The 18,715-nt window shown below is 31.1% G+C and overlaps 1 protein-coding gene across 1 annotated transcript; it reads left to right on the top strand.

The window, feature by feature from the left end:
* Positions 1-2,361: 2,361 nt before the first annotated feature.
* Positions 2,362-17,419, top strand: LOC126770049 (fringe glycosyltransferase). Its single transcript, XM_050489189.1, has 8 exons — positions 2,362-2,800; positions 7,102-7,150; positions 7,726-7,828; positions 14,571-14,718; positions 15,093-15,178; positions 15,262-15,332; positions 15,429-15,606; positions 16,145-17,419. Exons 1-8 carry the CDS (start codon positions 2,513-2,515, stop codon positions 16,197-16,199), a joined length of 978 nt encoding a protein of 325 aa, XP_050345146.1. The 5' UTR covers positions 2,362-2,512; the 3' UTR covers positions 16,200-17,419.
* The last annotated feature ends 1,296 nt before the right edge of the window (positions 17,420-18,715 follow it).

The following is an 18,715-nucleotide window of genomic DNA, read 5'->3' as shown; positions in this document are numbered from 1 at the left end:
TTTTTCATATTGGTAAATCGGAATGATTGTACGCCAATGGTATTTTAATTAAAATAGTCCCTTACTTATTTCACAAACCTTTTATCATAAAATACATATTTTACTCACCCGAACACCTACTCACATATACATCCAGTATGGCGAGTGTTTGCATTATTTGATACTTTAAGAAAATATTGGTAACACATAATCGATTTTTAGTAACGGCTTAGTATGCTCGATGTTTTATATTTATAAAAAACACTTTACCTAAATAGTAGTGTATTTATAAAATAGCGGTATACTGGTGGTAGCACTTTGTGTAAGTTCGTCTGGGTAGGTACCACGCACTTATCAGATATTCTACCACAAAACAACAGTACTTGGTATTGTTGCGTTTCGGTTTGAAGCTCGAGTGATCTTAGTTCAATGCCAATGTCCATGGGCGTTGGTGACCACTTACAATCAGGTGGCCCATATGCTCATCCACCTACCTAATCTATAAGAAATAAAAAAAATATACTTTACCTCTTTCGACTGTTTTTTTAAGTTAATCCAATAATATCAAGTATTTAAGCTCCTTCTCAATCTCCCGGAAGGGCCTGAATCTACAGACGGAAAGGGTTGGCGTCGCACAGGCGGCCGACCGTAAAATCTTGTAAATCCTTTTTCTTACAATGGAAAAACACATTTCGCCGACCTCTAATAAATAGCGAAAGGGTTAGCCAATGATGATTGTTTTAAAGTATCAATAATATGTTCGATAGAGTTCAAGATTGGTAAGAAAGGTGTCCAAATAAAATCTCTGTCTTATTAATATATTTACTGCTACTGGCTATGTACAAAACATATGATTATATTCTGTTCTATATTTAAAATCGATTTGCGCAATATGTATTTAAATTAATTCGGAGATTATATCCGTATATTTGTTAATTGGAAATGTAACTATAAGATGTTCATATTTGTTTAACAGGACTCCTTATTCATTTAAATTATGTAAGCTAATGCGTTCATGGAGCGAAGCATTATCGATGTTGTGTGCTTGATCTTGTGTCATAATTCTTATTTTATTCTACCGCCAAACAGCGATATTTAGTATTGTTGTGTTCCGGTTGGAAGGGTGCGTGAGCCTTAATTCCCAAGATTGGTGGCGTATTGGTGATGTAATATTAGTGGCGGTGGTGACCACTTGCTACTACTAGTTGAAAGTGGTTTGATAGACTGGCAAATTGACCACCTGATGGTCACCATTATTAACCTAGTGGTGGGGATTTTTTTTATCAAGTTATGCAAACTTTCGATTTAACGAATAACATTACTTTACAAAGTTTGAAGCACATATATATCGTTTTATAATAAAAAAATATTTTAATACGAAACGTCTAGCTTGTCTGGTTTCTCGTATCGTAAGTAAAAATGTAGTAACAGTCTGTAATTGTCCTACGGCTGGGCTAAGGACTCCTTTCCCTTTGAAGACAACGTTTGGTGCTTGTTCCATTACGCTGCTACACTCCGGCTTGGGGGATATACAAGTGGTAGACTTACATCCAACACATGAAGGTTTCTTCGCGATGTTTTCCTTCACCGCTAAGATGAATGTTATAAACACAATTATAATCTCGTATTCGAATTCTAACACGATCAGCTTCCTATTTTAAATTCAGCTTCCCTTACCCTGCTCCATGGAAAATGCGTGGAGTTGCAACCTATTTTAATTGGTCTGAGTGTAAATAACTGATAGTAAGTTATAAAACTGGATCCGCCATAGTCGAATAAAAATATTTTTATTGTAAAACATATTAAGATAATTTCGAAATATATAATAAATATATGTCTTAAGAAAAGTAATAAGAATTCTACAATAAAATTAAAAGCTGAGAAATAAAAACTTCTGGAATAAACTAGTCATTTATAAAAATACCCGCATTGGAGCAGCGTGGTGGAATAAGCTCCAAACCTTCTCCTCAAAAGGGAGAGGAGGCCTTAGCCCAGCAGTGGGGCATTAACAGGCTGTAACTGTTACTGTACTGTTATAAAAATAAATGTCTGTAATTGTAAAATATCTAATGGTATCGTTTTATTTAAGGTTGCTAAAATTATCATATAGCTTAAAATTAACCTAGAATTAAAAAATTAAGTTCATGTTATTTTTTCTATAAAAGCTGCACATTGTGTAGACGCATCCATCGATGAAGGCAACAATTACGTGAGCCATTGACACGGGTGTCGCTGCCGGCGGTTGCGCAGGCGGCCGACAGGCGCACGCGCAGGTAGGCCTAGCGGGAGCGAATGAAACGACATAATCCGATCTCTCCCTCACAACACGTGGTGGGGCTGCGAGGAGGCGCGGGCGTGTTTATCGCCTGTGCTACATTTTTATTTAGTTTGTAACCGTTCTCCGTGAATGCAGCGGTGTCTATGAGCGGATTGTAGAATCTTTAGTGTTTCGATAATAAAGTGCAACAGATGAGTGACAACGTGCCCAGACTTAGCCAAGTTTATCGGCGCTGTGGCGCCAGCCGGCTTTGGCATGGGTGGGCGTAGAATAATCAAAGCTGCGGCCTTCCTGATTGCTTTAGGATATAGCAGTTTGCTTGTTTATCAAGGCGGTGTGAATTTTAACTTCCAAGAAAGTCGGTCAGTGCAAGTGGCCGATTTATCTATTGAACCTGTGACAAAAACCACTATTTTGGACAGTGGTCAGAATAAAAATATAACTTTGGATGATATTTTTATAAGTGTAAAAACGACAAAACACTATCAAAATACAAGATTGCCGATATTATTAAAGACATGGTTCCAGTTGGCAAAAGAGCAGGTGAGTTTTTGACATATTATAAATATTTATTTTATCAAACGTGTCATGTATACAAACTAGCCGGTAAAATGAAAACTTTTGTAATGATCGAAATAAAACATGTATTACATAATTAGTTAAAAATAAAGTACTTCAAAATTATAGCTGAATGTTAGCTTACCAAATTGGAAACTATTACAAATTATTTATAAAAATAGTTACTTATAAATCTATAGTATGCCATTTATCTTAGGCTTGATAGAATAGAATTAACATAATTTTTTATGCTTTAAATTTTAAAACAAGATCAAAAATATGACTACTATGAAATAAATATAAATCATTCTATAGTTTTAACCGTTTGATAGAACATGGTATAAACAATTCCAAGCTTTGAAACAATGTGGATACGAGATTGAAGTTTGAACAATCTCAAAATTGCGACTATTATACGCTGAACGCATCCTATTTCAAATTCATTGTAAATTAAAAATCTACAAGAGATTACTATAGTACTAGATTCACATTATTTTACTCAGTCACTTTATCAATATACATATAAATACATTTATTTGAGTTTGATATGAAACAGCTGGTGTTGTTAGTAAGAGTAAATTAAGAATTCTTAACAATGTTCCTACGTCGCCTAATGATGTAATTATTGTGATAAATATTATGGTCATTAATACCAGTATTGTTTGCAAATGGCATTACAAATACGAGTTACTGATATAAGATTTAGTTAATTAAAATAATGTCGGTCTTCGATACTTCTATAATAGAAAAATAATAATGATTGATATTATCAAATTTCAAAGTATTCCTCAAGAGCTTTAGAACGAAACTAAAATATTAATCTATGGTAGGTATCATAGATTTCATCAATTATTTCAAAAATGTTTGTACACTGTTATTTAGATAACACGAATTCACGTTAAGTCCAAATATTACCAGTTCAACTTGTTTTTAATGCGATAAATGCAAGCCGATCCGCAAGATAACTTAGTCAGCAAATTTATCTGGGAATTTGCTAAAAACGTTTTAATTTTTATCTCTATCATCTTGTCCGAGCAAGATAAACCTGTCCCAATGTCCCCGGATACACTCAACGCATGAGAAACATCTGCCAAAACAGTATTATATGTAAACCTGATATCTAAATTATACATGTTCAACATACAAAACTTGTCACACATTTTATTATAATGACGCCGATTTAAGATGTACATTAATATGAGTCCGTTATTTGACATTAAAATGAAATAGGAATATATTTGAATGATTGGTATAACCAGCGATCTGTCTTTACTAAGGGGTAGTATTAAGCGAATATCCATAAAGTTGTAGTTGCGATACCAATATATAAAATAAAAAGCAAAAATAAGAGCTAACATATATTCAGACAGACTTAATGGAGGACTTTAATTTATAATATCTGCACCCTATCTTTCATTTATAGATACCGTAAACAATAATTATTATACAATTTAATTTTACTGATTCGCGAAATCGTATAAGACTTAATAAAATAAAATATTTTCCTACGACAAGCCTTCCAAAAGGCAACCAAAACAATATTATTACAGATAAATAAATATTCCTTCGCTGCATTAATTTCACTGCTGGAGCCAACGATGTTAATCGTATCCCATTTAATGAATTCAAACATAATTTTATTTTATTAACATTGAAGGAGACCAACAACTGTGCTAGTTCGTGTTTCTGTAAATATATAAAGTCCTTATTATTGTATTTATGAAGATTTATGTCTTAATCTTATTACGGATCTAGTTTTTTCTTTAATATTAATTTATCTTTGTATTCTTTTTATATGATATATAAAATGATATATCATTTTTGTAATTAATTTCAAAACAATGATTAAATTAAAACGTGTGAACTCAAACTGAAACAAACATAAATTCATTGTCGTCGTTCATCTACATGTAACTGCTATTTAAAATCATACAATAGCAACAGTTTTGAATCTCACAATAGAGTACAGTCCGAGGTCAAATGTGAAACGCCCGTTTGACTCGTTTCCTGAATCTGGAGCGTGCATAATCGCCCGTTAATCCAGCTCGAAGGACCAACATAAATAACTATTGTACATGGACCCTGCGCTTGCGCAGCGCGTGGCACGAAGGCGCGCGCCAGCCACGTGACCGGATTGTTGCCTTGCTTTCACCCTTTTTGTATTAGAACCGAGCTCTTATCGATTTATGTGAAGCTTAGAGAAATAATTCTTTTTTATTAGTTCTACAATAAATTATATATTATTTTACTTTTACAATAAATGTTATATTTAATAGTTATATCATTTGTAATTTATTAAAAACTTATTGCCTCCATTACCTACGTTGAAGTCCCATAACAGCATACCGTGTTGCGTTAGTTGACAGATCCCGTTTCCGTTTAATATATGCCCTCAGTCTTATCGCAAACCATTAAATTTTTGTATCTAACCTGCTACGTTCCGAGAAGTCAATCTTTGTTTACACTTTGCTCAGCCAATGTATTCCAAGTATGCTATCAACGAGATAAAGTTGAAGTTAGCTAATATTATCATTACTCAGCTTTCATAAGTGTAAAGTTCATACTTGAGAAATCGAAGTAATTATTATTATTCCGAATAATTCCATGAAGTTTCGGTTACTATGGAGCAACTTACCAATAAATAGCAATCAAATTACATGTTGTAGTGAAGCAAAGGCAAGAGTTGTTTGGCATCTAGGCAATATATTTGCATCAGCTCTTCCCATCGGTGTAATTATGGCCAAAAATAAGCCAATATTTCATCAAAAATTGAAATCGCATTGAACCGATTTAATTCGATAACTAAATAACTAATTCAATTATCTAAACATACGATTGAAAGCAATATATATTGTTAGTATAACACTTAAGTATTTTTATATAATAGCTTATTTTCTATTAAAATTCTCTAAGCAAGCACGTCATATCACGCATGCATACATATATACAAAAGTAACATTTGAACTCCAACGATGTGCATATCCGTTGACAATCACGAATGCTATTATCATATATAAATAATTATGAATATTAAATTTATATAACTTAATACACATACAAATTAGACAAAGAATTCTTAGAAAGCCAAGTTACACGATTTTTAAATCTTTCTGTATTCGAAGCAATTGAAAATATTATATTATATAAATAACTGTGAATAAAATTCATACAAAGTAACTTCTTTAATTTTTTAATTTAGTTAAAAACAAATTATATATGTTCCAAATTTCATATGATAAAAAAAAATTGCGAAAAAGCTAACTATGCTGAATTTCAAGTCAATGGAACCTATAGTTTCGGATATCTCGTGATGATTCAGTCATTCAGTGGTATTTTGCTTTTACATAAGTATTTATATAAGATAATATAATAATAATAGATAATATATAATAAACTTACTACTACTATTATGAATTTATATTATTCAACTGGAGAGTTTATAGGGTTTCCGGTTGTGTCGGATTAATCGGATTATGACAGACGTCATCATCAGAAACTTTAACTTATTTCGTGTTAGTATATGTATTAAAAACAATTAAAATGTTTTTTATTATACTGAGTAATACAGTCTAGTTACCATATTACTATCGATCTAACATTTATTATATGCCGTCGATTACTAATTTTTAGTCAAATTTATGTTATTTTGTCACAAGTTATGATAATAGACGACATATACTATACTTTTAAGTATTTAAATATAAAACGATTAACATACGAATTGACAATTAAGAAAAAAAACGCTCTAAAATATAAAATACTTTTCGAGATAAGAACGTGATTAAAACCGTTATAAAATGTCGTAACTCAAAAAAGCCGTCAGAACGCTATAAATTATACAGCCACAATAATGTCAAGTCTATTTATTTTATTTGTTTAATGGCAAACAGCGTAATTATGTTTGCGGCGACTAAAGGATCAACAAAAAACTATTTATACAAACTATTTACTCAATAATTAAATCAAATGTTTGTTGTACACAGTTTCATTAATCTGAAAATTATTTTTATAATAATAATTTATGCAAATGTCTTACTGCTAGGCAAAGACCCTCCTCATAAGGAGAATGCTTGAAGTATATTCCATCACGCGGCTCCATTGTGGTTGGGTCGATTTATAAGTGGCAGAATTTCACCCGACACATGCAGGTATCTTCGTGAGGTTTGCATTTACCGCGAGAGCACAGCTTAAGCACGTGATCATTCAGTGGTATCCGTATTTGAACCATTATGTCATTTATAAGGCCATAGACAATTGCATATTTAATATAGTCTCTTTTGTTTCAGACATGGTTTTTCACAGACATAGACAATCAACAACTACAAAATCAAACAAGTGAGTTAATGTATTATATCAAATAGTTTCTTTTACATACAAAACGTGTGTTTACATACGACTTATTTACATTGAGGACCTATATATATACTTATCTGGATTTAAAATATCTTCTGTACAAATAATTGATTCTATGGGTGAAAAACGAATCAATCGTTGGCCCTTTTCTTTTTTTTGTTTAATTTTTTGTGTCACCTTTGTTATAATTATATTTTATAATTTACTTCAACAGACCTGTTTTGTTCGAAAATATGTGTTTTATTATAAAGAAGATTTTTACTTTGTTATTTCATTTCAAAATCTATTGTTAGAACATGTTTTATCTGTATACGAAATACTTTATTTGGCAGAAAATTTTGACGCATATATATTACCTAAAGTTTCCACAACTTCATCGTATCTCTAAATGAATAGCACGTTCCGTTTCATACGCGGTGCCATCAAACTTTGAAAATATCAAATCTGAAATCGGAATAACACCAATTGAGCTCAATATTTTATAACTAGCCCGTTATTAAAATTGGAACTCTATTACTCCTAGAATAAAGTTTTAAATGTTAATGTTTTGTCGCCAGACGGTCACATGGTAAACACGAAGTGCTCGGCGTCGCATCAGCGAAAACACCTCTGTTGCAAAATGTCCGTCGAATATGACCATTTTCTGGAAAGCGGTAAAAAGTAAGTGAATTAATATTTTTTGCCTTAAATAACACTGAAAACAATACAAGTTGAAAGTTTAATCATTATAAACGCGAAAGTTTGTGAGGATGGATGGATGGATGGATGGATCTTTGTTACTCTTTCATGCGAAAACTACAAAATGTATTTGGATGAAATTTGGAACCGATAGCTTATACATTTCGTTACCTTGACACAAAACAGGCTACCTATAACTCCTTCTCATCACATACGGGCGTGACATCTAGTTTTGTTTAATTTTTAATTTGAAATCATTTATATACCTATCTACTCATTATGTTGTACTCAGTAATCGACATTACTTAGTTACTAAAAAGACCATATATGTATGTGTATTTAATAAGACAAATATGAGTTTTATACTAAAATAAAACAACAAACAATTTTACATATGACATTTTATATTATTAAAATAAACTATTTAAACTGTTTGAACATTGGCATAATAAGAGATACTGTTCTCTGTTTCTCGCATAGGAATTTAAATAATCTTATTTATATATATCATTTAGTACATTGCAATTACGTTAGTTAACAAGATTGACTGTCAGAATTTCGCATTTAATTCGATCGATGACTTATAAAATATTACTGTATGCCCGCGGCTTCGCTCATGTGTTGGGGGAGTGAGAAGCTGGTATAAGGTATGTTTATGCCTAGGCATGCCTAGGCATCACACCGAATCACACCGAATTACATCAAAATCGGTTCGGTGGCTTAGCCCTGAAAGCGTAAAATACAAACATAGCTACTTTCGCATTTATAACATTACTATAAATAAACTAGTTTCATCAGTTTCTTCTTAATTAACATAGTGCATTTAAATGGCTTATGATAAATAGAACATCATGTCACTTCGTAATATTTCGAAGCAATTATAAAGTAATTTATGTTTTTGTTGCTATGTCGCTATAACGCTTGTAATTAATCATTGTTAATTATTATAATAACATAGCTTTAGTACAGTATATTCGACAATGCGAGACGTGATCGAAGTCGTTTCTTAATTACTCCTTTTTTAAACTTCTCAATACATTCTTAATTTAAGGCGAACTGCTGTTGAGGTTATTAGTCTCTGTCAGACGATTAAATAGATTTTAAAATGCTTTCAATTACTTGTATGTACGTATCTGAAGCTTGGAATTCAATTTTTATCAACTTCCGGATTACCTGACCTTTTAACGTAAGTGCGTTTTTTATAGAATTGGTAGGCGGACGAGCATATGGGCCACCTGATGTGGTCACCAACGCCCATAGACATTGGCATTGTAAGAAATATTAACCATCGCTTACATCGCCAATGCGCCACCAACCTTGGGAACTAAGATGTTATGTCCCTTGTGCCTGTAATTACACTGGCTCACTCACTCTTCAAACCAGAACACAACAATACCAAGTACTGCTGTTTAGCGGTCGAATATCTGGTGAGTGGGTGGTACCCAGACGAGCTTGCACAAAGCCCTACCACCAGTTAAAAACCATTGACATTACAGTTATAAATACAAATATTAATCAAATATAATTTTCAAATCTACATGTTAGCCTTTGCTATTGTGACGGCGAACAAAAATTCTACATGATTCGCTCATGTGACAGCGACAAGATTTTATTTAATTTAATCTGTTTGTACGTGTCGTCGAAATCCAAATATATGAACTTTATAGTATGGCTATTTATCGTTTTTCAACAAATTTTAATGAATTAAGTGAAAAAAGAAGGTTTATGATATGTACCTCGGAACTTAATGTGAAGTAAAAGACCAAATAAAAATGGCGTGCCAACATGTTGTATATGCATTGTGACAGCGAATAGCAGCGTATCCAAAAAGTTTAAAAAATGTTGTACTATGTAATTAGGCCTTAATTTAGTCACGTGCTTAATTTCAGTTTATAATTCATCTCGTGCTATTTGGTGAAGGAAAACATCGTGAGGAAACCTGCATGTGTCTAATTTCATCGAAATTCTGCCACATGTGTATTCCACCAATGTTACGAATCAGTAACAAATACGAGTAATTATATAAACGGAACGATGAGCTATTTATATAATACTTTAATATATTATACTTGGTCTATATTTATCTTGAGCCCAATATTTTCTTAGTTTTTAGGACGATTTTGGTTATCATATGATATAAATATAAAAATTAATACTACCTTAATTTGTTGGAATCGATATGTGTTGATTTGAATTTGAATACCTATCTATCGTTATGAAACATGGGCAAATCATTTATATTGAATTTCTCGCTAGCTAACCATTAAATTACTTGTTATTAATTTAAAATTTTCGTAGAAATCATTTTGTGAATTTTAAGGTTTTATTCAAAGGCGTTTTAAAAATCACAATCTGATCTGAGAATCAGATTAAACAAACATATTTGCTTTAACATCATTATTTTTAAAAGCAATACCAGGTCTGTAATTTATTCAAAAACGCGGCCAGTTTCAACTGGAATTGAGTGGTTTTTTGTTTTGAGTAAAAACAAGACGCTCTCAACTTCTGTTTTTAGAAGCTTGTCTGGATAAATAAAATACATGAGCCATTGTTTGACAAAGCTAATGACCGTTATATTGCAACACGAATGAAATAACTTGAACGGACTTTCCAATTTTATTAATATGCCCTTTGGAAGTTATTGTACCCAATAGGTCTGATATTTGAAAGTAAATTTTGACAAATCTCTACTTATTTGTGGTTCGCAAATTTCGATTTAGTATTTTATGGATTTCTATGTATGTGTGTGTGTGGTTTATATACATGTATGTGCATGAACTGTTTGATGTGAAAGTTCATTCCTTTTGGTAAATCTTGAGAATAACTAACTTGATTCCATAACAATTCTATTAAACGTGTAAAAGCACCACGTGATTAAGTTTACTACGATAAGATTTGTATATTATAAATACCCACTACTATTTCGAAGACTAAGCTCCCTAAATGGAGTTTGAGAGTTAATTTATTCAAAACTTTTACTTTATGGTTGTTTGTATAATTGCATTAAAAATATACTCTACCAAGCTTTGACTTTGAAGATGTTTTAAGAAAAAAGAATACGAGAATAAATTAATTAAATTCTACTTACATATAATATACTTTAATTTACGTTTATATAAATTGCAAGGTCTTTGAAACAATAGGTTGACGCTTCGCTTTTAACTCTACCCTAAAAAATATACATTTTTTTCAAAGAAATGTAAATTTCATTAATCGTAGAATAAAAACATTATTTTATAAACATATGATATTTAATAAAATCAAATCATTATTAAAATAACTGCAGCAAATTGTAACTGCATATAAATATTTACCTCGTAATATATTTCAATGCCGAGCCGAGCCGAGATGGCCTAGTGGTTAGAACGCGTGAATCTTAACCGATAATCGTGGGTTCAAACCCGGGCAAGCACCACTGAATTCTCATGTCTTAATTTGTGGTTATAATTCATCTCGTGCTTGACGGTGAAGGAAAACAACGTGAGGAAACCTGCATGTGTCTAATTTCATTGAAATTCTGCCACATGTGTATTCTACCAACCCGGATTGGAACAGCGTGATAGAATAAGCTCCAAACCTTCTTCTCAAAAGGGAGAGGAGGCCTTAACTCAGCAGTGGGACATTAACAGGCTGTAATTGTTGTTTGTTGTTGTTATATATTTCAAGCCAACAGTAAAGAAACATCCCTTGAAATTGAATATTTATTCAGTAATTTAAATGTTTATTTTATAATGCATGAAAGAGAACACCCACGAAAGGTTACATTTTAACTATTATAACACACAGTTTAAAATTCATTAAATATAAAATACATACTTGAAATCCCTTTAAAACGCCATTACGGACTCGGAACTACCTGTTAAATTTACTCAGATATCAATGTAGGACCTCAAACAGTGTCATAGACCCTTTAATCTCGAACCCCAATGTTTAAATAAACAGAACATAAGTTAATGGATTTTCAAGAGCAAGCTAAATATTATTTTGGGTCCACAATAATTTTCACGCGTTTACAAAAACCTACCTACCGACTGTTTTTCTTTAGTTTAGTTGGGGTTTCGTTTTGTTCCCATGGTACTCTGTTGAATAATTGATTTATGTAAATAAAAATATTTTATAAACAAATTATATGTATGTTATAGATTAATCATTGTTGTATTGTTGCAAATGCTTGTAATGATGTATCATTGTACTTAGGCTAATACACCATTACAGGCATTTAAATTAACAATAAAAACGACAATAGTAGGCACTATTATTGTAATTTTTTCTTATTAATTTTATGAATATACCGATAGCTTTTCTTATATAAATAAATAAAGTTATTACGGTAGAAGTATACGAGCCAACGAAGATAAAGACACTAATAAAGACAACAAATTACGAATATAGATCTAGTTATTATTTATTGTATTAATGTATATACAAATATCAGATTTAATAAAAGCCTTCAATTAATTGCCAATTTTCTGTTTAAAATTAAATGTTTTGAAGCGTACGGAATTATATTAACCTATTTCAAAAAATAATAAGGTGAAGTGAACTGTATGATTCAAGAGTTACTGCTTATAATCGCTTTCACAATTATTTTTGTCTTCAATAATAAACTATGTTATTAGTAATAACTTTCCTATGTAGCCTATGGAATATTCTACCTATTCATTAATAATACTTTTGTTAGAAAAAATTTTGACGACGTCTAAATGTTTTAAAACAAGGTAAGAGACTTAATTATGACTACTACCATTAATATATGGATTCTAGATGAAATGAAAGAATAAGAAAGAAATGGAAACGGAATGGGAATAGAAAACAGGAATAATAACAGCTATAGTTAAATTTCTGTGTCGAACACTGTATTAATCCTTATAAATAAACAACATATTAAAGTAAGCATTTACTAGGGAATAAAAATTTTCATTACTTTTTTATTTGGAAACGTGTCAAAAAATACCGCACGAATACGTGCGAATAGATCAATGGCTCGACCGCTGCTCGATACATCGATACCTTTGCATTTTTATTATTTAAAAAAAATCTTTACATTAATCTCTGATTTTACGATCTATGGTACATCGGGCAAATCTAGAAATCTATATTTAAAAGAGGATATAAAAGGTGTTGTTGGTAGAAGCGTCTAGATATAAACTAAAATATAGGTTTTTTTTTAACACTAACATTTCTCGTGATAAAAAAAAATGTCTTCCAGATCGATTTCGGCCACGGAGGCCAATCTTAAGAGAGATTAACCAACTGCACAGAAAATATTATAGTGCACAAGTGTGTGCGCAAACAATGGTGCACTCTCAATTCCCTAACTCTCATAATCCGATGGGATGGCAGTACGACACGACCGGTAAGAATTTAGGCACAGGGTCATCGGCTTTACGTGCTTTCCGAGGCACAGGAGTGTACACACTTCTGAGAATTTTTAACAGAAAAACTCAATAACTTTTTATTGGCCCGTCCTAGATTTGAACCCAGGACCTCCGTGTCTGCGGCGTTACATGTAGTCACTAGACCAACGAGTCTTGTGGTATAAAATATATGCAGAAAAGAAATGACCGTGTAATGGACTTATATTGTCACATTTAAAAGCCGATTATAAGACGTGGGCGGTACAATCAAAGGCACTACTAAATTCTTTACATTTTTATAACTATTTACGAGAACCCCGAATAGAAATTTGGAACTATCGTAGAATAACTCACAGCATTAATCCCTTGGGATATTTACATAAAAGTATTATTACATACATAGAAATAATACCATTAAACCTATTTATATTATTTAATTAAGTAAGTTCAAATATAATCTTCGTTGGTTTTAATTAATAATTTAAAAATAAGACATCTAGTCTTCTAAGTAAAGTTTCTTAGACACGTACGTCTTCACTTATAAAAAAATGTTTAGCGGTGATTAGTTATCCACTGATTTCTCTCTTTCCGTCATCATTAAATTAAATTAAAATTAAGATCGAATATCATTCGATAAAATTATTTGCTTACTGTCGCGTTTAATTGGTTTACACACCAAAATACAGTTAGGACGAAATAATAGATGATGTAAAATGCAATCTTGAGGCAGAGGACTTAATTAATCGACAATAGTTCAAATTTAGTTTGTAATAAGTCAAACAAGAAATTGCCATATGGCCTTACATTTGATACAGATTAAATAACTTAAGGTTTTATAGTCTTGATGTCAAAAGAAAAAACAAATTTATACCTTGACCACATTAGTTTCTCGAACGTAAACCTGATACGCAGAAATTGGATACATGTTATGATTTAGCATCGCCAAGCCATTTGTCGTACGCCATCTTGCAATATGTGGTCTCGCATTGCGCGAGCGCTCCTGTTATTTAAGCAAAGCGTAATATCGGCAAATTATACCGCACGAATAATTATATGTGGATGCGGAGCGAATCTCTTGAGATATGTGTAATTTGTACTTATTCCACATCGGTACAATTAAGTAATTTTCTTTATTAATACAACCATGATGCGACGCAGATGACGTTGTAATTTTATAATTTTTTTTGCCACTTAATAAGCGTGGAATGCCATGCCTGTTCTTATTGCTGTTCAATTGATCTCTTTTCCCTAAACGAGCTATTCGATTACTACTGTGTGCGTAAGCATGCTCACGTTTATGTATGTTGAAAAACTTCTGTCTCCTTCATTCACGTATTTAATCTAATATTTGCATTCCTCTTTAATAGGTGGTTCTGTCATTTCGATGATGACAACTACGTGAACATTCCTCGATTGGTCAGCGTACTACAGACATATAATCACCATGAAGATTGGTATCTTGGTAGAACGTCTGTCTATGAACCTGTAAAAATATATAAAAAGCCAACTAGTAAGGTGAGTTTATTTAAACGTTAAAGTATTTTAACGATATTTTCATTAGGAAATTATCATTAATTTAACATTCTTTAAATGGTCTAGTATTATTTTTAGTTATGAACATATATTCTAGGATTAAAGATAAATATGTTATTTTTTTGTATTTTTTTTATAATTGTTATTATTTTGTTTGAAATACAAAAGTGTAATTATTATACTTACTGAATAATCAATATGATTTTTAAAAAAAAATCCTTGTAATCATTTACCATTATTAAAAGCAATTATTGTTCTCAAGATGCTTTTTAAAAATGTCATAATAGTTTAGAAAAATATATCAAGACTTGAAAAATAACACAAAATGTGCTACAAAATTAATAACTTTGTTGCAGTTATTATTTTCGTTTTGGTTTGCGACTGGCGGGGCTGGTTTTTGTATCAGCAGAAGTTTAGCTTTAAAGATGTTGCCAGTGGCGAGGTATGTATTCGATTAATTTTGGAAAGTATAATTTATTTACTTATTAGTTATAAGGAAGTGACTAATGATGGCATGTATTTTAGTGGCGGAAGATTCATCAGTATCTGTGAAGGTATTCGGTTGCCAGATGATGTATCCATGGGGTTTATTATAGGTAATATATCTCACGTACCATTAATATTTTAATTATTAGAAAATTATTTACAAAATTTTGTGCAAATGATACAAGAATCATTAAAACCTCTTTTAGAACATCTTATGAAGAAAAATTTAACTCGGGTGCCCGAGTTTCATTCACACTTGGAGCAAATGAAACTTTTGATGCCGGAAACATTCCGGGATCAAATATCCTTCAGTTACTCAAAGTCAAAGACTGGTTGGAACGTCATAAACGTTCCGGGCTTCGACGCAAGATATGATCCTACTAGGTAAGATTTTATTAATATATCGCAATAGTTTATTTGTCTGATACAGCTTTATAGTATTACTGCATTGCATTGTATATACAAATAAATATAATCCATCAAAATTTAAAAAAAGCTAAAATTGTTTGCGTGCGTCTAGTTGTTAGAATAATAATTTATTTGGGATTTTTTGAAGTGTATTCTTTTTGTATATCCCTTCAAATTTTTTAAAGATTTAAGTTTTAATACAGAACAAAAAGTTTCGAGCACTCCAGTGTAAACTTTGCAATCGAGTATTCTATAGAGTAGCGCTTGTTTGAATAAAAGTTTAACAGCGTAATAAAACATTTAAATTAATTTAAATTAAAAAAAAAATATTTGTTTTAATAATAGTTAAAGTGTATACATATGTTTTGCTGTTTGTTATTTTAAGTATATTTAAATATGTTGTTAGTTCAGTTAAAGCGACTTTTGTTGTAATTTAAAGTTATCTTCAAACTTGGGTAACTTTAAGGTTTATTGATTTGGTTATATGATGGTAGTATTTTTACCTTTGTTTCAGATTTCTCTCACTGCATTGCTTTCTCTTCCCACATTTCAAATTTTGTCCTAGGTAATACCAAACCAAGAACATAGTTTTATATTTATAATAGAATTTTTCTACATCGTACATTTTATTTTAACATTCCTATACATAGTTTAAATATTTACAAAACGATTTTTTCATATATACGGTGCAATAACCATTATTTCAAAATTCATATAACAAATTAAGCAAATGAAATGTTATCTGTTGTGAATATTATTTAGATTGTGATATTAATTTAACAATCTTAAATTTTAAATGTTGTAAAAAATATAATTTGGTTATTAAATGTAAAAGATATATAATAAATACATATGTGTAATATTCAATACTGTCACAAGTGGAGCTATTCTGCAAGCACAAGCTCCTTACTCTCTGTAAAACATAACATTTACAGGTTGCCATTTACGCTCAATAATAGCGTATCATTACCCTAAGTCGCTTATCATAATTTCACTAGATACGAAGTGAGTTCTTGCAGAATATTTGCTCGCTGCAATGACGTGTGTTTTATAGAAGATCATTATCATGATTTGTTTTATAGAGCCAAGTGTTTAAATGGGTGAAACGCGTGCATGCAAAGAAAGATTTAGACTAATATTTAGAATTTTTAATTTTGTGCTTCTTATAATGCTCTACTTTTATTGCTCGGTTGTAGAAATTGTTATTGTACATCAATGCAAATGCTTTTTGAGCTACAATTAACGATTCGTTAAAGTCATTTGTGATCGAGATAGATGATTGTACGTTACATGTATACACACTACCGTCCGTAAGCAAAACAAATCGTTTCATAAATATAGTAACTGTACATAAAAATTGACGAGTCTCTGGATGTCTCGTTATAATAAAAAGTGACAATTTTAAAAATTCTCGATTTTAGAGTTGAATGAATTTGAAGATCTTATCTTTGTTAAAAAAAGTATTTTAACATCATTATGTAGATGTGTTATTTTTATTTTGTGATGTATCATATAAATTATTTAACCAACAAGTCTTCCCAGCAGCGGAATATTTAAATTCTTTTCATTGTTTTTTTATGCTTACTGTATCTAAGACTCTCGCACGTGAAGCTTATGTTGTATAATTTTATGCCTAATGAAAATAATAACTGTGATATTAGATAGTATTTAAATTCTAAGTTGTGTTTATAGATAAACTAATAATTATGTATTTAAAATTCTTCCAGTCAGAAATGTTATGACATTGTTGGATTAGGTTGTTTATTAAATAAACAATTGAAATTTTAAACTTATTTTAATTTTAATTATCTGTTTTGAATATTTTCGTCCCAATTTACATCACCACTCGCAAATATAAATCAAATGAAAGTTGAAAAAAAATAAACAAAAAAAATTTAAAAACGGCACATGAAATTATAAATCAGTAAGATATATAATAATGCCTCATAAAATATAGACACTATCGTTTTATAATTACATATTACACTCATCCGAATTTCAAATTTTAATACGATTAATATAAGTTTGCCGTTTATAAATAAGTTAGGAGTGACTGCATATATATCTTTTTTTAGAAACAAAAACGATTCGGGTAATTTAGACTAGATATATGTATATGAAAACGTATATTGTTCGATTACGATTACGTAAATATCTATAGTTAAGCCTTTTAAATGTGATGTAAGCACGATAGTGTCGGACAGTCGACAATATCGTACAGTGTGTACATTTCTAAATCCGTTTAAGCATCTAAACTATCTGGCATGCAATACATATGTAAATTATCCAATCATAGAGTCTTATTGGTGTAAAAAGGCTCAATGACAATATGCATTGTGGTCAATGGGGCAATAAGATTTAGTATTTGGCTAATAATAGTCACTATATATAAATTATAGCCTTATGAATGTATAGAAAATCCAATAGCGAGGTGAGATAGAATATAAATGGAATGCAATACATAAACTTAAGTCGCAAATCACAATGAGATGTCTGGCGACAGCTTACTCAGTCGCGCTTTACATTCAAGGAATGTCAGGTTAATGTCCTTACAGATGCATCGACACGTCTGTAGGGACATTAGCCATTTTAAATATTAATTTTATTATATAAGTACGTAACCGTTTTTACTAATATTTTCTACTATGAATACAATACCAGATTGCCCGCCACTGTTGTATTGTATTTATCAATGAATAATAATTAAATACATTCCGTATTACGCTATAATCAAATGATGTAACAAATTTTATTAGTATTCGTTCATGCGTTTAACCCCTTTTCCTAGGTGAGCGACAGTATGCGATTTGGAGCGACACAACGCGACATAATGCGACCAATACTTCAAGCTACCTGTGACCAATTCTGTAGTCGTCAGTGAGAGAATTAAGGCTTGGACCTCACGTCGCTTCGCATTACCACGTTTGTCGTTCATCTAGGGCAACGGATAATCCTTATAGACAAATATCTAAAGACAAAAAAGCTTGGATTGATTGCTTTGTTGATCTAATAGCTAGCTTATTTAACTAAATATCCCGAGGTCCTGGGTTTAAGTCCCGAGTTGGACCAATTAAAACTTATTGGA

Source organism: Nymphalis io, chromosome 8 (genome assembly GCF_905147045.1).
Source record: "Nymphalis io chromosome 8, ilAglIoxx1.1, whole genome shotgun sequence".
Classification (NCBI taxonomy): domain Eukaryota; kingdom Metazoa; phylum Arthropoda; class Insecta; order Lepidoptera; family Nymphalidae; genus Nymphalis; species Nymphalis io.
The sequence above is the reverse complement of the archived record's forward strand: the minus strand, read 5'-3'. Positions and strand labels throughout refer to the sequence as shown.

Excerpts from the sequence above, each read along its gene's own strand:
- LOC126770049 (XM_050489189.1), top strand. The coding sequence starts at position 2,513 with ATGGGTGGGCGTAGAATAATCAAAGCTGCGGCCTTCCTGATTGCTTTA. Across the intron at positions 7,829-14,570 it reads TTTCTGGAAAGCGGTAAAAA|GTGGTTCTGTCATTTCGATG; the intron begins GTAAGTGAATTA and ends CCTCTTTAATAG. Across the intron at positions 15,333-15,428 it reads ATCCATGGGGTTTATTATAG|AACATCTTATGAAGAAAAAT; the intron begins GTAATATATCTC and ends AACCTCTTTTAG.